At 37.9% G+C, this 26,869-nt stretch overlaps 1 protein-coding gene across 13 annotated transcripts in view; it reads right to left on the reverse strand.

The window, feature by feature from the left end:
* LOC101007063 (cytidine monophosphate-N-acetylneuraminic acid hydroxylase) overlaps positions 1-26,869 on the reverse strand; it is a 351,297-nt gene that overhangs the window by 38,233 nt on the left and 286,195 nt on the right. For 4 of the 13 annotated variants that reach the window (XM_009204538.4, XM_009204539.2, XM_009204537.3 and 1 more), the window contains 2 exons: positions 20,275-20,478; positions 8,571-8,662 (listed from right to left, as the gene is read on the reverse strand). In XM_009204538.4, coding sequence (XP_009202802.2) covers positions 8,571-8,662; positions 20,275-20,478 — 296 coding nt within the window. Of the gene's footprint in view, positions 1-8,570; positions 8,663-14,427; positions 14,541-20,274; positions 20,479-20,726; positions 21,246-26,869 lie in introns of those variants that run through there. The other 9 variants (XM_009204534.4, XM_021936630.2, XM_021936629.2 and 6 more) reach the window with 7 other exon arrangements.

Here is a 26,869-nt window from a genome sequence, read left to right on the forward strand (position 1 = left end):
TAAAACACAATATGCCAAAACTTATGTAATACAGCTAAAACAGTGTATGCATAAAATTTATACCTGTGCACACCTATTTTAAAAAAGAAGAAATATCACAAAAACCCCAATATTCCACCTTAACTAGAAAAATAACAGCAAACTCAAAGTAAACAAAAGGAAATAAAAATTAGACTAGAAATGAAATCAAAAATAGAAAAATGAGAGAAAAATCAAGAAAGACAAAAGTTAGTTTTTCAAAAATATCAACACATTGACAAATCTTTAGCTAGACTGACCAAGAAAAAAGAGATTACTAAATTATCAAAATTAAGAATGAAAGAGTAGACATTACTACTGATGTTACAGAAATTAAAAAGTTTATAAGATAATACTATCAACAATTGTACTCCAATAAATTAGATAACCTAGATAAGAAAATTCCTATGAAGATACAAATTAACAAAAATGACCTGAGAAGAAATAGAAAAATCTCAGCAGACCTATAATAAGTAAAGAGATTAAACTAGTAATCAAAAAGCTTCCCACAAAGATAACTCTAGGCCCAGATGGTTTCACTAGTGAATTTGACCAAAGGTTTAAAGTAGGATTAGCACCAGTCCTTCACAAATTCTTTCAATAAACAGAAGCATATCGGCCCTTTGCCAACTCATTTTATATGGTCAATATTACCCTGATATCAAAATTAAAGACATCACAAGAAAACAAAACTACAGACTAATATTCCTTATCAATATAGATGTACAATATCTTAATAAAATATCAGCAACTATAATTTAATGACATTAATAAAAAGGGCTATATACCATGACCAAGTGGAATTCATGCTACACTGCTGCAATATTTGAAAGATGCAAGGCTGATTCAACATTTGAAAATCATTCAATGTAACACACTGCATTAACAGAACAAAGAGGGAAACCACATGATCATCTCAGTTAACACAGAAAGGGCATCACCAAAAATCTAACATCTGTTATCATAAAACACACTCAGAAAACTAAGAATAGGCTGGGCATAGTGGCTCATGCCTGTAATCCCAGCACTTTGGGAGGCCAAGGTGGGTGGATCACTTGAGGTCAGGAGTTTGAAACCAGCCTGGCCAACATGGTGAAAACCCGTCTCTACTAAAAATACAAAAATTAGCCGGGTGTGGTGGCACATGCCTGTAATCCCAGCTACTTCAGAGGCTGAGGCAGAAGAATCTCTTGAACCTGGGAGGCGGAGGTTGCAGTGAGCCCATATTGCGCCACTGCACTCCTGCCTGGGCAACAGGGCCAGACTCTGTCTCAAAAAAATAAAAAATAAAAAAATAAAAAGGCATCTAAGAAAATCTGACAGCTGTTTTCCCACTAAGAGTAGGAACCAGACAAGCAGTTTCCTTGGCTAAAACCTCCATTTCTACCTGGAGGTTTTAGCCAAGGCAACTGAACAGGAAATGACATAAAAGGCATCCAGTCTGTAAAGGAAAAAGTAAAACTGTCTCTATTCATAGACGACACGATCTTGTATATAGGACATCCTAAGGTATCTACAAATGAAACTATTAAAGCCTTCAACGGATACAAGGTATTTTGAAAATCAATGATATTCTGTATGCTAGCCATTAATTTTTAAATAAAATTTATGAACAATTCCATTTATAATAGCATCAAAAAGAATAAAATACTTAGGAATAAATTTAATCAAAGTAGTATAAAACTTATACTCTGAGAAATACAAAATATGGTTGAAAGAAATTAAAGAAGACTTAATTAATAGACATTCCATGTTCACAGATCAAGACTGAGTATTGATAAGATGGTAATACTCCCTAAATTAATCCACAAATTCAACACAATTTTAATCACAATTCTAGCTGCTTTTCACCCCCATCCCTCACCCGCCAGGAATTGACAAGCTGACCCTAAAGAGTCAAGACAAGATGGCCTAGAATAACTAAGCAATCTTTAAAAAGAAAACAAAATTGGAGGACTCACAATTCCCAATTTGAAAAACTTACTTCAAAGCTAAAGTAATCAAAACAGTGTGGAACTGGCAGAAGGACACACATATAAATCAATGGAATAGAGTCCAAAAATAAACCTTTATATTTATGATCAATTGATTTTTCAACAAAGATGCCAAAACAATTCAATAAGGGAAAGAATAGTCTGTCAGAAAATGGTACTGCAATTGATCCACATGCAAAAGAATGAATTTGGGCCCCTACATCACACAATGTACAAACATTAACACAAAATGGATCAAAGACCTAAATATTAGAGCTAGAACTATAAAACTCTTAAAACAATAGGAATAAATTTACATGATCTTGGATTAGGCAATTTAAATAATATTTATTAGACTGGCCATGTGTGGTAGCTCACATTTATAATCCCAGAATTTTAGAAGGCTGAGGTGGGGAGATCTCTTGAGCCCAGGAGTTTGAGACCAGCCTGGTCAACACAGTCTGACCCACTCTCTACAAACAAATACAAAAATTAGCCAGACATAGTGGTGTGTGCCTGTAGTCCCAGCTACTTGGGAGGCCAAGATGTGAAGATTGCTTGAACCCAGGAGGCAGAGGTTGGAGTGAGCCATAATCATGCCACTGCACTCCAACCTGGGTGACAGAGTGAGACTCTGTCTCAAAAAATGTATATATTTCTTAGACTCTCTCTTTCTTAGACTATTATCTATGTGTGTGTATGTTAGTCTAATAAATATATTAGAATAAAAGACTTACTCTAACCATATACTTTTTTAGACACCAGAAGCACATGATCCAAAGGAAAAAATAAATAAATTAGACATCATCAAAATTTAAAACTTTTGTGCTTCAAAAGATGTCAGCAAGAAAGATGGACAATAACAAGTCTTGGTGAGGATGAGGATAAGCAGGGTCATACATTGGTAATGAGAACGTAAAATGATGCAGTGCTTTTGAAAACAGTTTTATAGTTCCTCAAAGTTAAACATAGAGTTACCATATAGCCCAGCAATTCCATTCCTAGGTTTATAACCAAGAGAACAAAAATCATATGCCTACATAAAAATTAGTAGATAAACAGTCATAGGAAAAGTATTCATCATAGCCAAAATGTTGTATATCCATACAAGGAAAGTTATTCAGCCATAAAAATGAAGTAAATGAAGTACTAATATATGCTACGACATGGATGAATCTTGAAAACAAGATGCTAAGTGAAAGAAGCCACACACAAAAGGTCACATATTGTATTATTCCAGTATATGAAATGTTCAGAATAGGAAAATCCATAGAGACAGAAAGAAGACTGGTGGTTACCAGGGGCTTGGAGAAAAGGGGAATGAGGACTGACAATCATTACAGGGTTTTTTTTGGAGTGGTGGAAAATGTTTCAGAATGAGATAGTGGTGGTGGTTGCACAACATGTGAATATTTTTAAAAAAGGATTAATGTGTGCAGTTTAAAAGGGTAAGTTTTGTGGTACATGGGTTATTTCTCATCAAGACGAAGGAGAGGAGAAAGAGAAAAGGAAGGAGGAGGGAGATGGGGAGACGGAGGACAGCAACCACCAGAACAAAATATTCTAAAACATTTTAGGTGATATAAGTGTAAATGAGATTCTTCCTTCTACTTTTCTGAATTCCAACTTTTTAATTGTTACCCTATAGTATTTTTTATAATAATAATAAAACCAGATGCTCAACGTTGATAACATGTCCCCAGGCGGATCAAGCCCTTATCTTTCTCAGAATGTGGTATGAAATCCCTACAGCGTTGGTAGCACTGGACTAAAAAGTGAGCTCTGTTAACAAATGTTCCCTTCGTGGCAGTGTCTTCACTCCAGCTAACGCTGAAATTCCCGGAGTTTGTTATTTCCTGCCCTCCTACTGACCCTGCTGCCAGCTCTGGCTCCTGCCTTTTGCCTGCATGGTGGTTAACAGTAGCCTTAATCTAATTTTCCAATGCATCCCACTTCCTGCTGGGAGGGAAATCCCTCATCTCTGCTCCTGTGGTCCCAGGCTCAAGGATATATGCAGATTATTTAAGACACATGTATGCAAATAAATTATGTTCTGTGTACTACCTACCATGAATTTAACAGGCATTCAATTAATTTTTTTTTTTTTACAACAACCCGTTTTTTGTAAGATGGCTACTAAAAATCTTATTTCTATTTCACATTTGAAGAAATTAAAGCACAAAGGGATTGACCAAATTGCCCATTGTCCCCAGACTGTGTATTGCAGCCTGAATCTGCACCCAGGCGAGAAGGCCCCATTGCCTTCACTCTTAACGCTTTGCTACACTGTCTCTGTAAAGGTCTTGATCAAAAGATTTAGAGATTTTCACAAAAGCCCCTAAAAGCAGTTGTAGATTACTTGGTTATATATTCATAAAATTGATAGTCTCTCGTCCTTTCACTTACACAGTGTTTATGTACAAACCCATGTTTATTATCAGTTTTATGTCAAATAAATTTAGCAGTATTTATACAGCACACGTAACCACCTCCCAGTAATAAGGCAGCTGGCAGGCTTTCTGGGCTAAGTCAACAGATTCAGGGTGGAGTTCACTGGAGAAAATAGCTAGTGGTCCAGGTGTCCTATTTGAGACGTGGAGGGAGGGTGAATTTGTAGTCAAAACACTTAGCAACTCTCCCCAAAATAGCATTCTATTTCCTTGTAGTGAATGGCAAAGGACACATACCTCAATAAGTAACACCTCTGTTTGTAGGGGAACTGGGAGAAATGCTGGCAACACACTCTTGTTTAAAAAGGCATTTGGAGTTGGTCTCACAGAGACACATGGGTGAGAGTGGTCACACCTATATCGTATGCCCGTAATAATTTGAGCCTAAAAAATTTTTTAAAGGCATTATATTCAAAGCCCACAGTCTGGAGGCATGGCCCAGGAAGCTTCCAGCTCAGCTCCCTTCACAGGTAATCTAAGACTGCCTTTATGTCACCCACATGTGCTTATGCATGTTTTTAAAAAAATAATTGAGTCATTCTATTTATAATGTTTCTAACATGCTTTTTTTGCTTTGTGTATCAAAAACAGGCTGGAGTGCAATGGTGTGATCTCAGCTTGCTGCAACCTCTGCGACTACTGGATTCAAGCGATTCTCCTGTCTCAGCCTCCCAAGTAGCTGGGATTACAGGTGCCCACCACCATGCTCAGCTACTTTTTGTACTTTTAGTAGAGACAGGGTTTCACCATGTTATCCAGCTGGTCTCACACTCCTGACCTCAGGTGATCCACCCACCTCGGTCTCCCAAAGTGTTGGGATTACAGGTGTGAGCCACCGTGCCTGGCCTCACCCAGTGCTTCTATTCCTCCTCTCCCCTCACTCCTTCATCCAAGGTTCCTGACCCTTCCAGACATGGAGCTGGAGGAAAAAGGAGAGTTTAAGAAAGAGAGCAAGGGTCCTTTGGTCACAGAGCAGCAGCACCATCTGGGCTTGGCTTTTGCTTAAGGCTGATTGTAAGGGACACCTCAGTGGGTTATTGTGAGAATCCACCCAATTGCTTGGAAACACCCACCTGAAGTTCTCTGCACCTGGGTATCTCTATGCTACCTAGTTACATACGCTTTCCTTAGCCCCAGCAAGGTAGCAATACATCCAACTGTTCTCTGCAGGCCTTTTGGACCTAGGATGACTCTAGGTTTATGCCCCTCCCAATCATGGCCCACATCACATCCATAGGAAACACTCATCTGTTCCAGCCGCACTGAATTCTGGGAGTGCCAGGGTGCCTAACACAACCTCTTCTCCTTCAGCTTGTCTGTCACAGCTACACGGCCAATCTTTCACCCTTGAGATTTCTCAGGGGAGAATCAGACATCAGTCCACTGTGTCCCTCAACCTTGGAGAACACATATCAGACTCTCTAGGTGGTCCAGTTAACGTCTGGCCTAAGGAGAGGGGCAGGCATCCCTCAGAAGTTGCCCCTGCAAGGGGCATGGACTCTCAGTACAGCTTTCCAAATAACTCTTCCTAAGAAGTTACATTTCAAACTCCTCCTCTATGCTTTAGTATTCCTTATAAGGGTGAGGGATTTAAGAATGATCTACTGGTTCTCAGCCTCTTATTTTGTAAATCCTTTCTCGGAACTTCATTTTGGAATAGGCATCTGTTGTTTTGCAACCCCAACTTCCATTTCACCATCCTGTTACAAGGTATTGCATATGTTGTATATTTAGCATTTTCCATTTTTACAAATAACCCAGTTTTCCCAGGCCTCACCAGATTGAGAATATAAAATAAAGTTGCAGTCTATCTTTATGCACAAATGATGGCAAGAGCCCTAACTGTTTTGCTGACTAGAAATTAGCACATTTTCAAGTGTCCCGAACGTATTTTGGGGACTTCCCCAAAAGTATGCTACACACATGCCCACAACCCGATCTGTAACTGCGTGGTGTCTGCTTTTCCCTCTTTTCCTACTCTGGCTTATAATCTTCCACATTGTCTGCCTAGAAGTTTGAGGAGTGTCAGATCATTGCTAGGTTCCAAGGCTAGGTGGAAGACATAGCCTCCTCTCCAATTGTGTGCCACATGTGGTCACCAGGACGTGAAATGGCTCTTCTTTGTCAGATAATAAGTTCTGGCCATCTCCTACTTCCCATGAATCCTCCAACTGTCTCCGGAAAATAGTGCCATTATTTTTCTGATTGCCACTTTCCTGGGCTTGGGCAGTCCGACCCGGTCTACAGGCCAGAACAATTCTCATTTTTAGCTCCCCACAAACCACAGACTCCACCACCCAATTTCCCTTCCTTTTTCTCCCTCATGCCCAGGTACAAAATAGAAACCTCTGTTTACATTAATGGATGGGAGGGAAAGAGAAGTTGAAGTCTCACTAGCAGCTTCTGGGTCAACACTTTGCTTCTTAGAGATATTCAATATTATCTTTCTTTTACTTTCTAAGTTCAAGAGCCATTCAAAAAAAAGCAAAGTGGAGGACAATGTATATAGTCTGCTACTAAGGAAGGGGATATTATAAATATGTACTAATTTATAAATGCAAAAGATACCTCTAGAAGGACCCACAAGAAAATAATAATAATGGTAGTTGCTTCTAGAGTGGGAACTTGGTGACTAGGGATCAGAGGAGAGAAAATTTGGTTTTTACTCTATTTAATTTTGTACTTTTTGAAAATTTTACATGTGCATGTATACCCCAAAGAAATTAGCAGTTTGCAAATAGATAACTCATTTTAAGAAGAGAGAAGACAACGTTCAAGTTGAAGCCTGCAGTGGCAGACCATCCGTATCCATTTGCAAAGCAAAAATTAATCTTGTTTATGCCCCAGATGAAGAGGACTAACAACTAACAGCACAAACAATAGCCATAGGCATCTTAATTGGTTCAGTTTACACAATTCTGACTGAAAAATTAAAGTTGAGCAAACTTTGCACTTGATGGCTGCCAAAACCATCCAGATCAGCTGTAGACAAGAGCAGAGCTCTCAGTGGAAATTTTAAACGAGTGGGATCAAGATCCTGAAGCATTTCTTCAAAGCATTGTAACAGAAGGTTAAACATGGCTTTACCAGTATGATCCTGAAAACAAAGCACAGTCAAAGCAATGGCTACCAAGAGGTGGAAGTGGTCCAGTCACAGCAAAGCCAGACTGCTCAAGAGCAAAGGTCGTGGCAACAGTTTGTTGAGATGCTCAAGGCATTTTGTTTGTTGAATTTTTACAAGGACAAAGAGTGGTAACATCTACTTATTATGAGTGTTTTGAGAAAGTTAGCCAAAGGTTTAGCAGAAAATTGCCCAGGAAAGCTTCACCAGAATCACACCACACAAGTGTCTCTTGCTCATTTCTCTCATCAAACAAGGGCAATTTGGTGAGAGTTTCTGTGGGAAATCATTAGGCATCCACCTGGTTACGGTCCCAATTTGGCTGCTTCTGCCTTTTTTCTTTCTTAATCTTAAAAAAAACAATCTTTAGGCTGGGTGCAGTGGTTCATGACTGTAATCCCAGTACTTCGGGAGGCTAAGGCAGGTGGGTCACCTGAGGTCAGGAGTTCGAGACCAGCCTGGCCAACATGGTGAAACCCTGTCTGTACTAAAAATACAAAGCTGGGCATGGTGGTGGGCACCTGTAATCCCAGCTACTTGGGAGGCTAAGGCAGGAGACTTGCTTGAACCTAGCAGGTGGAGGTTGCAGTGAGCCAAGATCACACCATTGCACTGCAGCCTGGGTGACAAGAGCAAGACTCTGTCAAAAAAAAAAAAAAAACTTTAAAGGGCACCCATTTTTCTTTGGTTAATAGTTTTAAAAAGACTGCATTTACATGGTTAAATTCCCAGGACTCTCAGAGTTCTTTAGGGACAGACAAAATGGCTGATATTATCGCTTACAAATGCATCTTGGCCTTGATGGAGCCTATGTTGAGAAATACAGCTTATATTTTTTATCTCTTAATTCCATTTTCCACAAAATTTTTTAAGTCTCCTTGTACTTAAGAGATCTAACAGTTTAAAATCAGAATGTATCCTAAGCTTCAAGTAAGATTAGAACTAAGTTGACAAGAACCACAATAACAATAATAGCAGAATACATTTATTGATATTGATGGTATTTACCCAGCTCATCTTGACAGAAGCTTTCTGGAGGGTTGATATACTTCATGGTGCTCACATCTAATTTCCAGTTATGCTTTGTGCATCTAACAGACCTGGGTGAAAAATTGTACTTAAGTTTATGAAATGGTAAAAATAAAAATCTTGATTAGGCTTAAATGTATTCTTTCATAATGATATTAAATTATAATGGAATTAGTTGAACACAAAATACATAAAGCAAAAACTATCAATAGCTAATACTTATTCAAAAAAAAGACTAATCATCAATAGGTAATTTTATAAATAAAATAAATTAAACTCCATATCACAAAATGACACATTTTAGAGAACAGAGACAACAGAATAAACAAGTCTTCAGAAACACCTCTTTTATAAGCCAAGCTGGATAAGATCCAACTGGGGCCAATACAAGGAAAAACTGTAGTAGTAAATATATATCTATAATTTATATCACTCTAAAATCCTTGACCCCTAGAATAGTCAACCAAAGGTTACATATTTCAAAGAGAAAAGATCTTATAGTTTAAGATTTTAGAGCATATATGTGAGATAAAATATAAAATGCTCAGTTAAATATGGATTTCAGATAATGAATAATTTTTAAATATGCTTTCTATAATATTTAAGACATATTTATTCTGAAAATTTGTTGATAAATCTGTAATTTAAATTTAACCAAGGGTCTTATATTTTTATTTAACACTAGCAACCCGGTTTTAGCATGAGAACCAGATTGTAACAAAACAGATTGCTCAGTATCTTTTCCCCATCTTACCACAACTTTGAGGGAGACAGAGTGGCTAGAGGTGTGATATAAATAGTTCAGTTTTTTCTATTTTGGTGGTGTTTCTTTCTGGTGATGTTTTGTTGGTTTTAAGACTTAAAGAATTTTTTAAAATAAAGAAATCTGTCTCAAACCTGAAACACTAAATTTTTTTAAAACGAAAAACATCTACTTTAACGTAAATGAATCATGCTGACATTTCTGAATTTCATTATATCCAGAATTATCTCACGTTCTCCACGTTATGACGCAAAAAGCATTATTCAGTGCTTCAGTTTATGAAGGATTATTTTATGACTCCTTTCTCATTGATGAGTAGCCAACAACCTTTCAATTAATTCTGATGGAACATTCCAACTGTAGCTATTCAGCATGCCAGGCCATGAAAGGGAAAACTGGCAGAACCATGTGCTCACAGGTGATAGGGAGACAACAGCTTTCAAGTAGAGGAGGTTGTGAAAAACTGATAGGCTTTAAAAATGAGAATCATGGCTTATAAAATTTGATGATCTTGGTTGTGTTGAGAAGAAAAATGGCTGAATAATGATGGGTAGAACAGAACAGGTAGGTCTCTGTTCTTGGCTGGAACCTAGAAGCTAGAAAAGACGGTTTCTTCAGATAAATAGCTACAAAGAGAATCCAACTATAATTTACCGAACTCAGAGAAGTGAATGGGAGAATACAGAGCGTAAGTTACCATAGAAATGCAGTTTCAACATACAAATGCTTGGTGAGCTGCATCTGGGAATAAAGCTAGCAGAACCTACTTCCTCATGGTCAGGAGAGCTAAGAGGGGAGGACTAATGTGTCAACAGAATAGGTCAATCACCCGCAAGGCTTTGAATGAAGAAGAGAAAGGCTAGCCTGTGGCAAAGCAATCACTATACTTAGATGAGCATATAAGATACAAAAACAATCTGAGTTCCTGTAAATAAGTCCCTCTATATAAGCTACACAAGAAGTTCATTGCAGAGAAATAAAATAGTAACTGTAATTCACTTTTCTGGGGTGCTCGCCATATACCACCATATGGCAATTCTTTTAAGTGTTTTTTATGTGTTTGACATCACTTAATCCTCTCAGCAACCTGACAGACTAGGTAATATTTTCATCTTCATTTTAGAAATGAGAAGACCAAGGTCCAGAAAGGCTAAGAAACCTGTCCAGGGTTATGACCTCGCTAGTAAGTGCTGGATTCAGGCTTCTAAACCAGGTAGTCTATGAGGAGAGATGATGCTCTTAATCAGTAAACTTTAAGGACTCCTTAAATGGCTGGCTAAGTGGCACTCTGTGAAATGGTCCACTAAGTTAAAAAACGAGGAGAGGAAACCCAGAGTCTCAAAGCTGCAATCGTTGGAAGAGAAAACTCCAACACCTTGAAGTGCTGACAGAAGTTTACCAGTGACAGAACTATGCCTGAGGCTTCACTGACTTGAATCCACCCAGAAGATGGAAGAACATCAAAATGGGCATCATTTACCTAGATCACTTTTAATCATTTACCTGGATCACCTGTAGGAACTGCGATTGTCATTATTTGAAGTTACGGAATTGCCATTGCAAAATTACAACTGAGACAGTGAAAAAGATTTGACCTAACTGACTCCATCCTGCTCTTGCTTCTAACCTCCAAGCTGTTCTTGTTCATTCCTGGTTGTAGGTAGGTAAAACTAATTTTGGGAGGAACTTAGTTCAGGGAATTACCTAGAGGTTCTCCTACAGCACAGTTGCCAGCTAAAAAGGTGTCCCATTAACTACTTTGGACGTATTTATACTAAAAATACATTAGTTTTTAAAATCTGAAATGCACATTTAACTGGGCATCCTGTATTTTTATTGGTCAAGCTGGCAGCCCTATCTGAGGAGCCAAGCAAGCTACAGGTGCAACACTGTTATGAAAGGAAAATATCTTGGGCCCCCCAAATCACTAAGCTAAAAGGAAAAGTCAAACTGGGAACTGCTTAGGGTAAACCTGCCTCCCATTCTATTCAAAGCCACCCCTCTGCTCCCTGAGATAAATGCATATCTGATTGCCTCCCTTGAAAAGGCTAATTAGAAACTCCAAAGAATACAACCATTTATCTCTTATCTACCTATGACCTGGAAACCCCCTCCCTGCTTCAAGTTGTCCAGCCTTTCCAAACCGAACCAATGTGTATCTTACATGTTAATTGATGTCTCATGTCTCCCTAAAATGTATAAATCCAAACTGTGCTCTGACCACCTTGGATATATGTCATCAGGGCCTCCTGAGGTTGTGTCATGGCCAAATGTCCTCAACCTTGGCAAAATAAACTTTCTAAATTAACTGAGACCTGTCTCAGATTTTCAGCGTTCACATTTTGGCAACCATGAAGGGATTCTGAGTGGAGATGCCCCTGACCTTTGACAAATCTCCTATCAGTGCTTGGTACCAGCATGAGCTGACTTTATGGCTCAAACCAACAGGACAATTTGCTGAGGCCTGAGAGCACCCCTCCAGAGAATCCCTGATCTCCCCAAATGTCGTAGAGATCTAAAGTTTATTTTGTTGTTAAAAAAAAAAAAAAAAAAAAAAAAAAGCAAGTAAAACTCCAGAAAAAGTTTTACTTGCTTCCAAAAAGGAAGGCAAGATTTACTGTTTCCATGACTATGAAAGACAGGTAACTCCTTTATGGAGTTTGAGATCGCTTCCAACAGGAAAGATGAGTTTTTTTTTCCTGCTTCTAGGATGGTAGAGAGCAGTCTACAGCCTGAGACCTATCCCTAGGTAAGTAACTGAATTGGGGTTTGTCTTGGCTAAAGTTAAGATCAACAACCAGCTGGTCTTAATTTCTCCTTACTATTAGAGTGCTCAGTAATGATATAAGTTGTGTGATTGTTTTGCTTAACTGTTTTTGTTGTTGTTGCTGTTCGTTCCTGTTTTCATTGTTGTTTTGGACTTTTTCCCATTGGGTTTGATCAACTCTATCCGACTTGATCAAATCCAAAGGAAATTCCAAATTTTGGGGAACAAGGCCTCTGAAGTGGCTAAATTCACACACACACACACACACACACACACACACACACACACGTGGTATGGGGTGGAAGAAAAAAAAAAGAGGAAAAATTTTTGATTCTGACTAAGGGGCTTTATTTATATAACAAGGCCACCTTTCTGTTAGCTGGGCCAAACTGAAAGAGCAATGGCTGTATTTCTGAAATAGCAGCAATTTGTCCTAGCTGAAATATGGTAATAAGATTTTAAAAGTTTCTTTTAAAGGAGTTCAATGGTTAAAAATCAGCTTAATTAAAACCTAACATCCAAGGTGTATGTGTGTGTGTGCACACATATATGTGTGTTTGTATTTAAAAGGCCTTCATATTTTTGTTTTTCTCCTGGGACCTTTTTTTTTTTGAGCCAACGTTCAAAAGTTTTTTTTTATTCTCAGTTGACAGAATTCTGTTTTTTTCACTTGTTTCTACTATCTCTCCTTTCTCTTGCACCCTCTGCTGCATGGAGGACCTAAAATAGTTTATAATACCCTGGGGTTCCTTAAAGAAAATGGAGAAGGCACTGGACTCCCTTTCCAGGGAAAACGAGTTTTTTCAAGAATGTAAGCAAACAAGTTTGTCTCAGTTCTTGAACAGCTTACTTTTATATTGTGTTACTTTTTTTTTTTTTTTTTTTTGACTAAAATAGTTATTGCAGCAGAGGTTACTCTTGGGTTTTTAAGGAAGAGTGTGGTTTAGACACTTAGAAATGTCTTTGTTTACTTTTCTTTTTTCTGAGTGCACTGTGTAAGCACCACGTGGTCTAATCTCGTATTAATTCTTCCTTTTTGGAGACCCAGGATTCAGTGTGGGCTCTGCCCAGAGCTCAGAGATCCAGTTAAAAGATAGGTAGTCAGTCCCTACCTAAATAAAATTAGTCTCCTTATAGAATCCTATGATAGACTTCTATAATTTTATGTTTAATTTGGCATCCATTTTTAATCTCCCTCTAACATCACCAGACTTTTTCCTCTCTGTACCTTATGATGTAAATTTTGCTATATGATTTTCACCTGAGTTGTTTCCTTTAGTATGCAAATTTAAGGCTATTTAGCTGACAACTGCCTGGGGTTGTGAAACAGTTTATCAGGAATCTGAAAGTCTAAAGGGAAAAAAAGGTTTTTATAAATCTATAAGATGTACTTCTATCAGCATGCCCAATATATCTATGTATTTACGTGTTGTGTACACAGTGTTTCACTACTGAAAATATATAAAAGAGCTCTAATTAATTGGCTTAAGAAACTAAAAGTGTTGGCTGGGTGCAGTGGCTCACACCTGTAATCCCAGCACTTTGGGAGGCCGAGGTGGGTTGATCACCTGAGGTCAGGAGCTTGAGACCAGCCTGGCCAACATGGTGAAACCCCTTCTCTACTAAAAATTTTAAAAAAAAATTAGCTAGGCATCGTGGCGGGCGACTGTAATCCCATCTACGTGGGAGGCTGAGACAGGAGAATCACTTGAACCCAGGAGGCAGAGGTTTCAGTGAACTGAGACTGCACCATTGCACTCCAGCCTGGGCAACAAGAGTGAAACTCTTTCTAAAAAATAAATAAAATAAAATAAAATAAAATAAAAGCATTTGCATCAAATACTTTATCAGGAGAGAAGAAAAGATTAGTAAAATGCTTTTTCAACTTTACATAACTTAAGTAAAATTTTTAGTAAAGAAGCTAGCTTTAAAAATTATAAATAATATTAGAAATGTCTTAAGAATTGCCAGCACAATTTTTTTTTTACATTAATCAAGCAGTTTCATAGTTTTGCCTGCCAGATACTATAAAGTGTCAAACTTTGGCATAGGCATTATAAAACTATAAATCCTGCCCAAGACAGAATGATCTTTGCTTGTGTAATCTTTCATAAAGAAGACATTGATATTAGTTTAATAAAAATAGCTACATCTTGAATTGAGTAAGATTACCATAACTTCTAATCTTGTTGCTTTAGGCAGTCTAGTTCACGAGTAGTAAGGTTTGTTTTGGGAAAGGACTGTTACCATCTTTGTTTCAAAGCTAAACTATAAACTAAGTTCCTCCCAAACTTAGTTTGGCTTACCTACAACCAGGAAGGAACAAGAACAGCTTGGAGGTTAGAAGCAAGAGCAGGATGGAGTCAGTTAGGTCAAATCTTTTTCACTGTCTCAGTTGTAATTTTGCAATGGCAATTCCATAACTTCAAATAATGACAATCGTAGTTTCTACAAGTGATCTAGGTAAATGATTAAAATAATTAGGTAAATGTAATAGGATAAATACTTGTAGACAAACTCATTATAATTTAGAATCAAAAATTATATTAATAATAGATATTTCATTATTTGGGCATTTTCCAATAAAAATATATTTGTAGAAAAACATTCTTTCTAAAAACAAAAGTATGTCCTTTTAAAAAAGGTGAACAATTTTTGTCTAATTCAAAGCTTATTTAAAGGGCATGTATAAAACAAGGTAAAAGGAACCAAGAAATAAAAGATATGTAAAAAAAGTTATCAAAATAAAGAGCTTTTTTTTTGGTAAAAAAGCTTAAAGAGAAATAATTTCATATGAGAAAGAATCTTGTATGGTAAATTTAGTCCTAGAGTAAAATGACTGTTTAAGAAAGAAGGATGTTCAGCCAGGTGCAGTGGCTCAAGCCTGTAATCCCAGCACTTTGGGAGGCTGAGGTGGGTGGAACACCTGAGGTCAGGAGTTCAAGACTAGTCTGGCCAACACGGCGAAACCCTGCCTCTACTAAAAGTACAAAAACTAACCGGGTACGGTGGTATGCACCTGTAATCCCAGCTACTCAGGAGGCTGAGGTAGGAGAATTACATGAACCCGGGAGGCAGAGGTTACAGTGAGCTGAGATTGTGCCATTGCCCTCCAGCCTGGACAACAAAGTGAGACTCCATCTCAAAAAAAAAAAAAAAAAAAGGAAAGAAAGAAAAAGAGAGAGAGAGAAAGAGAGAAAGGAAGGAAGGTAGTTAGTTAGTTCAAGACAAACCAGAAAGCCTAAGCATGTCATGAACAGTCTGTATAAGTCACAATAAGAGGATTTCTAAAAAACAAAACAAAAACTTTTATATGATCAAGTTGCCCATGATTAAAGGGAAATAATAGTGGTCTTTCTAGAGGTTGGGTCTGATGTTTAAAAAATGCCACTTATACACTTACATTGCATCTCACTGGTTTTGGTTTTCTCTCCTCTTTTAAAAGGTATGAAATAGTAACACTCTCCTTCAACTCATTTTCAGCTCATATAAGTTTTTTCCCTGCTCAGGTTCTCTTTTTGGTGGCCTGATGCTACCAACATTTTCTTAAAGGTCTAAAGGAATTGTTTTCTTCCAACATAATATTCTGTGCACTGCAGAAGGTATTTTCTTGGCCTTTTGGTAACTGGCCTAACAGATTTTACATTTATCACAATAACCCTATGACATTATTATTAAGTTTGGTTTGCTTAGGAAAAACTGAGATTTAATTTTTTTTTAATTAAGGTTATTACATTCTTGTATCTTCCTGTATGTACTTTTAAAGTCCTTGTGACATTGAGTTACAGGGTTTTGACTCCTGGGTCTAAAAAGAACACCAAGTCCTGCTAAATCTTAAACACTGACAGCAATTAAAACCTCATCTCCAGGCCCCCTAGAAGATGCCAACCAAAATAAACTGCATTCCTGAGACACAGGGGCAGAAATTAAAGGCATTCAACTCCTCAAGGCCCAGGGGCTATCGCAGAAGAGGTGGGCTTGTGAGATCACAAGGGTTAATTTTAAGAGATAAAATAAGTTCAGTTTCTTTATAAATTAACCATTAATGTCAAAGGCACACTGACGCAAGACCAGTATATCAACCCCTGTGTCAAATTAACAAGGTTTTCTTGAAACATTAAGCAACTGCTTAATAGAGGTTACAAAGATATAAAAGGTTCAAGGAAGGTATATCTTATGATCAAGATTAAACCTTTATGGACTATTTATACAATTTTGAAAAACAAATTTAATCGGCTTCATGCTGTTTTTTATTAGGGCTTAATGTTTGGAAAATTAAGTGTCCTCTCTCAAAGAATGAAGGTTTTTGCCCTTTTTTTTTCCTTATCATTTTGGCTAAATGAATGACTTATTTTGCAATGACCTGTAATCCTATTTTGTGATATCAAGTGTTTAAAATCTTTGATATTTGACAAACTTCCCAAAATCAAATTATAAATTATGTCTTTTTCTGACCTAATTAGTCCTTTAAGATATTATTAATGGGTTCTCTAAAGTCCAAAAATGATGTATTTGGCTTTTTGGTATGAAAATTATACAGGAAACATTGTCCAATATGAAATGGTTTTGGTTTTCTTTGGGCTGTATTTGTATAAATGTTATTGGTATGTATTCCAAAATTATGGGAAACTCCTATTATTCTGATATGACACAGTGTATGTTATCAGTAATAATTATAATTTTATGTTAAATTATTGTGTGCCACAGAGGTAACAAAATGTCTTTGACTATGGCTGCCCTAAAACTTTTCATTATTCACAGACAATTGTCTTTTTGTGGTCCATTTCAGAAGATGATTTTATAATCAGCTATGAAACCCTTAACAGGCGCTCTTAAATGCTTGTTTCTGATGACTTTGGAGACTGTGACATCAAAATAGAGAAAAAACTTTGAGGACTCATGGAGAGCTGAAATGTTCATGAATATCACACAGAACAAGAATTAACTGCATGGACTAAACTAATAAAAGTGTGAAGTAATCTTTTTTTAATTTTTTGCTTAAAACATTGCTGATACTTTGTTTTTCAGAATCAAGAAACTTTTAAGCTATTTACAGCTTTTTAACAATTGAGTATACTCCTATGAACAAAATTTGGAGCATATTTGTTTTTCTCTACCTGATTTCTACAGAATTTGAAATCTATTTGAGAGTATGACAACGTTATTTGCGTAAGTGCGATAAGAGTCTGTTGTCATTTGTAACAGGACACAATTGAAGAAACTGGTTATTTTATCAAGGCTTTGACTGGAATAGTGTGCTTTCCTTTAAAGAATTAAAGTTGACTTATGGAGCCAATAAAAAGCCCCTTGGAAAAACTAGCCTCATACCTTTGTCTCCACAGTCCCTGTACAGGATTCCTGACCTGTGGTAAGTAAAGAATGTCACTTTCTGACAGGCCCAGGAGCTCCAAGTTTTTCTTAGGAGCTCAAAAGGAGAGGAATTCACTCAACTCATAGGTATTTCGTGGTACAAATTCATGGATGGGCTGGGCTTTAAAAAAGTCTTCTCTGAGATTCCTTCTGTGGAACAAAGTTCCATCAAAGCCAATTTAAAAGCTTATGTAAAAAATAATTATTCTTATGGCACTGTATACAAAGAATTAGGCCAAGTACAATAAAGAAAACCAGTCCTGCCGGATTTGTCTTTAATAAAAATGGGAAAGTGGAGAGAGAAAAATTATGTTTCAAAAACTATAGTACACCTATTGTTAGATTCTAGTCTTGTGTAATATTTTTCAATTTTTATTATTTTCTACAGTTTGGACTGAATTCTAATTTTTCCTGACTACATATCTTCAAAACAATGTTTTCAATTTTTTTCCTTCTTTTTTTTCCTCCATTTTTCCTTATTTGGAGTCACTGGAAACTAAAATGTGCTTTCATAAAGCACTGTGAAATGAAGCTAGACAACTTAAACTTCAGAAGAAAATAACAGGGACCTATTTACGTACATAAGCCACTTTCATACCTGCCTACTGATGTATGGACTTCAGAGTAATGTGGCCTATATCTATTTTCCAGAACTGTTCTTTTGTTTGTTGTTTTTCTCCCCCTATTTTCTCTTCATAGGACATGAGACTTCACAACCTTCTAAAAATGAGCTTTCCTAATAACTCGGGACTTACCTGTCTAGGTATAAACCATCCTAGCCACGAGAGATCAGACGAAACCTGAGGCCAGAGACTCATTTTCTTCTAAAATGCTTTCTCCAACAGATTTTTAAAAAGAAAAGGGGGAAATGTGAAAGGAAAGTATTTTGGGCCCCTCAAATCAATAAACTAAAGGAAAATGTCAAGCTGGGAACTGCTTAGGGCAAACCTGCCTCCCATTCTATTCAGTTACCAAGGTAACTTTGAACTCTGCTCACCAAGATAAATACGTATATCACTGCCTTCTTTGGAGAGGCTAAATAGAAACTAAAAAAAAAAAAAAAAAAAAAAAGCAACCATTTGTCTCTTATCTACCTATGACCTGGAAGCCCCCTCCCTGCTTCAAGTTGTCCCACCTTTCCAGACCGAACTAATGTTCATCTTACATATGATGTCTCATGTCTCCCTAAAATGTATAAAACCAAACTGTGCTCTGACCACCTTGGGCACATGTTGTCAGGACCTCCTGAGGCTGTGTCATGGGTGCATGTCTTCAACCTTGGCAAAATAAACTTTCTAAATTAACTGAGACCTGTGTCAGGTCTTCAGGGTTCACAGTGGTTAGTTAGCATTTAAGAATCAAATAACCTGAAGGGCTGGGCCATGATAGTAGGTATAGAGCGAAGTAAATCTGTGTGAACATTAGAGAACATTCTAGAGTTACCTGTTAGATTTGGGTAACAGGTAACTCATGGACAACTACTCAGCTCTCACTCTGAATACACCAGCACTGAACTACCCCAAAATGACCTGAGAAATAAGACTGACAACACAGTGGAAGAAAAAAGCCTAACACCAAGTGACTAAAGCCACATAGGGCAAATTAGGCTAAAGCAAAGCTTGAAAGGTGGGGGTAAATACAGCATTACTGGTGTTGAGAATTAGACTGACAAAGCACATGCCCAAGAGCCCTATCTGGCTCTGCTGGGCACTATTGTTATTTCTTTGGCAGTCATTGAGAAAAAACTAACAAAACAATCCTGTCCTGGTATTGCTGCTGCACTGGGGAGAGGTGATCTATACAGAGGGGAGAGGAGGGGAAGGGACAGTAGAGGACAAGAGGGGAAGGGACAGTAGAGGAGGGGAGGGGATGGGAGGGAAGTTGGCAACAGCATCAGTTCTTCTAAGAAATGACCAGAAGAGTCACTGTTCAGGTCAGGAACAGCTGGGGATCTGCTATTTTTGTTTAGTAATCACAACTAGCCTCCCGTGAAAATTCTGTCTGCTCTCCAGCAGGCTTTGGAAAAGAGCCCCCCATACACACATACACACTCACAGGAGCATGCACACACACACACACACACACACACTCTTCTGGGAGAGAGGGGAAAGATACCCATAGGAGGCTTGGGTCTTTGAATACAAAACCAGTTAAATGTGTGTTTTCCCGGCCGGGCGCGGTGGCTCAAGCCTGTAATCCCAGCACTTTGGGAGGCCGAGACGGGTGGATCACAAGGTCAGAAGATCGAGACCATCCTGGCGAACATGGTGAAACCCCGTCTCTACTAAAAAATACAAAAAACTAGCCGGGCGAGATGGCGAGCGCCTGTAGTCCCAGTTACTTGGGAGGCTGAGGCAGGAGAATGGCGTAAACCCGGGAGGCAGAGCTTGCAGTGAGCTGAGATCCGGCCACTGCACTCCAGCCCCGGCGACAGAGCGAGACTCCGTCTCAAAAAAAAAAAAAAAAAAATGTGTGTTTTCCCTATGCACACCCAAACACAGACACACATACACACACACACACACACACACAGAGAGAGAGAGAGGTTTTACTATTTATCAAGCCAGGAATAAATTTTAAATTAGAGTTCTTATAAGAGAGAGGAAAATTAAATAGAACATACAACTTTTAGATCAGACACATGGCTTAAACACGCAAGAGTAAAATTTTCTAGGGGAAGTAATTTGCTGATTGGTTCATTTAAAATTTCCAGATGAATACATTTCCTGCCAAATCTAACTGCAAGAAAGATAACCAGTGAGAAAGCAAAGGACTCTGGGTACCTTCCAGCTAAATCCTCGATATCTTTTATGAACAGGCCTCCTTGGTGCTTGCACACATTCTTGCATGCCCTCAGTCGGCTCTTACTCTTGTACAAGATGTAGTCTTTGCCAGTGCTCTTATTACGAAAGAAATTGATTCCTTCCTTAAGATTGGCAACTTCTACAGGTGATAGGCACAACAGGATCTCAGTTGTTTGTTCAGTGCTATGAAAAGGCAAACATTTTGAGAGGAAATGTTAATAATGTTAAGGTTTTAAGAGATAATCATTTCAAACTGACAGCTCAAAACCCCTTTTCCCTAAAATACTTCGTAAGCCCCTTGCGTTCCAAGTACCCAGGTTTGGTGGCTACCTGAGGATGCATTTCTCCCCACCTTGATATGAATTGTAAATATACATCTTACTTGTTAAATATACCTCTCCACTTTTCTAGAGAACTAAGATCCCTCTTACTTGCCTGCCCATCGTCTGCCAGTTCCTCTGCCCGGGTATTTTGAAAGAACAGCAGTTGCTCGTATCGTTTCTGTGGCTCATTTGCTCCCATAAGCCATTAGTCAGCCTGGAAGGAGGGCGTTTGTGGTATTTCCTTCAACAGTTACTGATTTCCTTTGACAGTTTTCTCCCTCTACCACAGCTCTTTTAGAAGCCTAACACTATATTCACTTCTGAGAAGCCACTGTGCTGTCCCTCCCATCTCTGCTCTTTTGCATCTGGACTGCCTCTGCCTAGAACGCAGTTCCTCTCCACCACGCAGCATCAGTCTTGATTCAAATAGAACTGAATCGTCCTCTTCCTGGTTAAGCCTTCCAAGACACACCCCAGGTCCAGGCTAGCATTCTTGGTGTGCATCTCTCTTCTGTAGAACATTATAACGTTGTAATTGGCACACTGCTCTGTTTACTTACACATAGGCACTTTTGAAAGCACTCTATCTTCCTTCTGCCCCTACCACTTAGCCGACTGCCTTTCACAGGCTATGTCTTCACTAGCTCTCCACTTAATGAGTCATCCCCCCACTGCACTCAATTTGACTAATTTACAAAAAGCTCCAGCAGCAAATGAAGCATTTGAATTTTTTTTTTTAAGGAAACAAGCCGTTATACTTCTCAAACCCCAATTTCTAAACACTCTGTTTACAGTGCAACACTGAATCATAACGGAATGTTATTTTTGCCAAGAAAGGTTTCAAGATATCTTTTGCAAAATCATGGTAGGAAATCTGGGCACATGTTGTTTAGTTTTATATTTGACTCCAAACAAAAAAGTAGCCAAAATTCTCTTTGCGTGTTAACTTAAAACTGATTTGCAGCACAAGCATGTTTGTGGCACTTTCACTTTCCTTTTTAGAAGCACTGCAAATTTCTTAAATGGGATAAAAATAATTTTAAAAACACTCCAGGGTAGAAAATAACAGAGAAACCACTTCCAATTTTAAGCTGATGAAGGCATGGCTCTGTAATATTATGATCTACTTTCTTAAAGCAGATTCTCCTTGTCACCTCTGTCCCAAATTCCTAGTAATTGAGTTCCCAATGGACTTGAAATTATTCCAAAAATATGTTCTAAATGTATTTGATAGGAAGAATCTATTCTAAATATCATGACTTCTTTTTTGACTTTGTTCTTACGAGTACAAATATCTGACACCAAGCTAACACAAGCACTGAGGCAATTCCTGGAATAATTAGTCTAAGAGTAAAAAAGGCAAACCTCTCTAGATTTTTGTTGTTCCATGGAATATATAGCCAAAGTTCTGTGTTAGATTTCAACTTATATCACAACCATGTAGAACAGGTTTACTTAACCACACTTTTGTACTCAGTTCCATTTGAAAGTCACATTGGAACAGAAGGCAAAAGAAAAAAATGTGTGCACCTATATACATGCTTTTCTATATATGTTTTTAAATGATTAGCTTTTCCCCAAAGTATTTTTAAAGATATCAATGAATTTGCTTCTATCAAAATCAGAAAAATAAAATTGTAGCAAATTTTTATTTTGCTATGAGTAAAACATTAACACTAAAATGAATTTTAATACACCTACTTTTTAATGTTTCAGTATTTTTTTCAAATACTTTAATATTCTTGAAAAATAACAATTAAAATGCATTATACAGGGCACACTTTTTCCCTTTTGCCTCAGAAGTAGTGGCTCAGTGTGGCAGTATAACATCCTGTCTTTAAGTTTTGTATATTTTGTTTGTCATGGAATTTGTGCATTCATTTTGGCCTTAAAAAATATTGTGTTGGCCAGGTGTGGTGGCTCACACCTGTAATCCCAGCACTTTGGGAGGCCAAGGCAGGAGGATCACCTGAGGTCAGGAGTTCGAGACCAACCTGGCCTATATGGTGAAACCCTGTCTCTACTAGAAATACAAAAATTAGCCAGGTGTGGTGGCGGGTACCTATAGTCCCAGCTACATGGGAGGCTGAAGCAGGAGAGTTGCTTGAACCCAGAAGGCGGAGGTTGCAGTGAGCTGAGATCACCCCACTGCATTCCAGCCTGGGTGACAGAGTGAGACTCCATCTCAAAAGAAAAAACACTAAAATGAAAAAATATTGTGTTAAAATAATTTCCATTTTAATCAAGATTATTTTTTACATTCCTTAAATTTTCTACAACTTAAAAGTTGTCTCACTTGTCTCACCCTAATCCTGGGCTCTGTTATTTTCTGATGCTTAATGATGATCTAAACTAGGAACTAGTTAGAAGTCAGCTTCATAGGCAATGTATGTATCTCGCCTGAATTATCTCCATCCTGTTCTTTTTCTGAAGATTAGTAGGAACCAGATATAAGTGTGTAACAAAAGAATTTTTAAAATTTACCTCACTAGAGATCACAGAAAATAACTATATTGATGAAAATGTCATTGGTTTACTATTTCAAGGGCCTATGGAACAAACAGTGATGCTTTTGAAACTTACTTTGAAAATTCAAAATCTAGACCTCAAAAAAAAAATACACAGGGGAGTAGAGTTTTATGAGGTAAAACTGTCATTCATTCATGCTCTGATGCCACCACATACCCTGAGGATCTCTTCAAAGGCTACTGACTGGGGCTTCTAAGCTCAGAGCTGAGGGAGAGGCAAGGATAGGAATGATATAAATGTCAACTATACTTTCAGTCCAAGCAGGGCAAGGAGCCCAAATAAAGACTACTTTTCATGAAACTAGAAACCCTCCAGGGGGTTAAAATCTGAGAAAAAGGGTGGAGGAAGAAAAGGCAACTCATGCAGAATTTTCAGTCTGTATGTACATTTTGCTCCCCATAATTTCTTAGGTATTTTGTTTTCAGTGGGAAGATGTTCATTATTCTGTTCAAGAAAAGGTAAACTCTATGAAGGCCAAGACTACAGTGCCTGTCCCACGGTAGGTGCTCAGTAAATATCTAGTGAATGAAAGAATATCCTCACAAAAACAAAATGTGTACTCCATGGTTAAAAGAAGAAAAATTCACCTACTGTACCCTGTGATACTCAATATCTAAAATCAGCTTCCACTTTAGGAAACTAGAAAAAGGAAAGTAAATTCAAAGCAAGAAGAAAAAAAGAAAGAAAAATTAGAGCAGAAATCAATGGAATTGAAAACAGAAAACTAATAGAGGAAATCAACAAAACCAAATGCCAGTTCTTCGAAAAGATCAAAAAAGTGATAAGCCATAGCTAGGCTAACTAATATTTTAAAAGAGAGAGGTGGGGAGGGAGGATGCAAAAATATTAATATCAGACTGGGCACGGTGACTTACGCCTGTAATCCCAGCACTTTGGGAGGCCAAGGCAGGAGCATCACTTGAGCGCAGGAGGTCAAGACCAGTCTGGGCAACATAGTGAGACCCTGTGTCTAAGGCAGATGTGGTGGCTCACACCTGTAATCTCAGCACTTTGGGAGGCTGAGGTGGGCAGATCGCTTTTAGCTCAGGACTTCAAGACCAGCCTGGGCAACACAATGAAACCCCATCTCTACAAAAAATGCAAAACAATTAGCCAGGCATTTGGTGGCTTGTACTTGTAGTCCCAGCTACTTGGGAGGCTGAGACTGGAGAATCACTTGAGCCCAGAAAGCAGAGGTTGCAGTGAGCTGAGATTGTGCCACTGCACTCTAGCCTTGGTGAAGGAGTGAGTCCCTCTCTCAAAGAAAAAAAAAAGAAAAAAGACAGACCCTGTGTCTACAAAAACAAAAAAATACTAATATCAGAAATGAAAGAAGGGACAATACTACAGACCTTATGGACATTAAAAAGATAATAAAGGAATGCTATGAAAAACTCTACACTCACAAATTTGATAACCTAGGTGAAACAGACCAATGAAGGACACAATCTGCCAAAACTTGTACAAAAAGAAATAGACTATCTGAGTAGAACTATATACATTAAATAAATTGAATCATTAAGAACCTTCTAAAACAGAAAGCATCAGGCCCAGATGGGTGTACTGGTGAATTCTACTATAATTTTAAAGAAGAATTTATACCAATTTTCAAAAATCTCTTCCAGAAGACAGAAACAGAGGGAATATTACCTGACTCATTCTATGAGCCCATCACCCTAATGCCAAAATCAGACAAAGTTATAACAAGAAAAAAAACTACAGGCTAATTTCTTTCATGGACGTAGATGTAAAAATATTCAACAAAATATTATCAGATATAGCAATGTATAAAAAGAATTATATGCTACGACCAAATGGGATTTATTCCAGGCATGTAAGGCTGGTTTGACATTCAAAAGTCACTTAATATAATGTATCACATCAATGGGCTAAAGATGAAAAGTCACATGATCACATGCATTTGATAAAATCCAACATTCATGATAAAAACTCTCAGCACTCTAGAAATAGAGGGAAAGTTCTTCAGCTTGATAGGGAAACTTTAAGCTAGGCACAGTGGTCCATACCTATTAATCTAAGTGTTTTGGGGGGTCAACACAGAAGGATTACTTGAGGCCAGGAGTTTAAGACCAGCCTGCTATGTTTAAGACCAACATAGCAAAACCCCATTGCTTAAAACAAAACAAAACAAAACAAAAGCCAGGTGTGGTGGCTCATGCCTGTAATCCCAGCACTTTGGGAGGCTGAGGCAGGTGGATCGCCTGAGGTCAGGAGTTCGAGACCAGCCTGGCCAACATGGTGAAACCCTGTCTCTACTAAAAATACAAAAATTAGCCAGGTGTGGTGGTGTATGCCTGTAATCCCAGCTACTGAGGAGGCTGAAGTAGGAGAATCTCTTGAACCCAGGAGGTGGAGGTTGCAGTGAGCTGAGCTCATGCCACTACACTCCAACCTGGGTGACAGAGTGAGACTCCGTCACATACACACAAAAAAATTAGGCAGGCATGGCAGTATGCATCTATAGCCCTAGCTACTTGGTAGGCCAATATGTAAGTATCACTTGAGCCCAGGGTTCAAGGCTGGGTTGACCTCTGATCACACCACTGCACTCTAGCCTGGGAGACAGAGCAAGACCCTGTCTCTTAAAAAAAAAAAAAAAAAAGAAAGAAAAAAATTTTTAATAAAAACATCTACAAAAAACATACAGCTAACATATACTTAATGGTGAGAAAGTAGAAGCTTTCTTACTAAGGACAAGGTAAGGATGTTGTCTCTCACCATTGCTTTTCTATACTGCATTGGAAGTTCTAGATGATAAAATAGGGCAAATAAATAAATAAGTGGTATACAAATTGGGAAGAAAGAAAGAAAACTGTTTTTGTTCACAGATAATATGATTGCCTATGTAGAAAATCTGAAATAGTCAATTCTTAAATGTGGGCTGCACATAGAGACTTCCTTTCAAAGAGTACAGTATGGAAATGATGAAAAAAGAGTAACTTTAACAGTAAGGAAATGTGACAATCCATCAATATCAACAGTGACAAATTATGTTAAAACGTAACTTTAATATGATGTAGTCTTCCTCCTGCAAACCCATAATCCCAGTCTAATCATGAGAAAAAAAAATCAGATAAATTCCAATAGAGAGGTAACCTATAAAATACATGGTCAGAACTCCTTGAAACTCAAGGTCATCCAAAACAAGAAAAGTCTGAGTAAATATCACAGCCAAGAGAAGCCTAAGGAGACATGATGGCTAAATGTGATGTGGTGTCTTAGATGTAACCCTGAAACAGAAAAAGACATTAGGTAAAAGTAAAGAGACCTGAATAAGCTACTCAGGGCGTTAAGACAAGGAAAAAAAAGTCAAACACACAAGGGATGGAAAGAAAGAAATCATTTTTGAAGATAGTTAGACTGTATATATAAACATTCAGAAGAACCCACATATAAATTATAAGACTCAAATTATAAGACTCTGAGAGTTTAGTACAGCTGTTAGATATATAATCAATAGTTTAAGAAATCAATTTATTCTCACACCAGCAATAAAAAATACAAAAATTGAATTTAAAAATATATAATTTAAGATACCAGAAAAGGCCGAGATGGGTGGATTACCTGAGGTCAAGAGTTCGAGATCAGCCTGGCCAACATGGTGAAACCTCATCTCTACAAAAACTACAAGATTAGCTACATGTGGTGGCACATGCCTGTAATCTCAGCTACTCGGGAGGCCAAGGCAGGAGAATTGCTTG

The sequence above is a fragment of the Papio anubis genome, chromosome 6, assembly GCF_008728515.1.
Source record: "Papio anubis isolate 15944 chromosome 6, Panubis1.0, whole genome shotgun sequence".
NCBI classification, from domain to species: domain Eukaryota; kingdom Metazoa; phylum Chordata; class Mammalia; order Primates; family Cercopithecidae; genus Papio; species Papio anubis.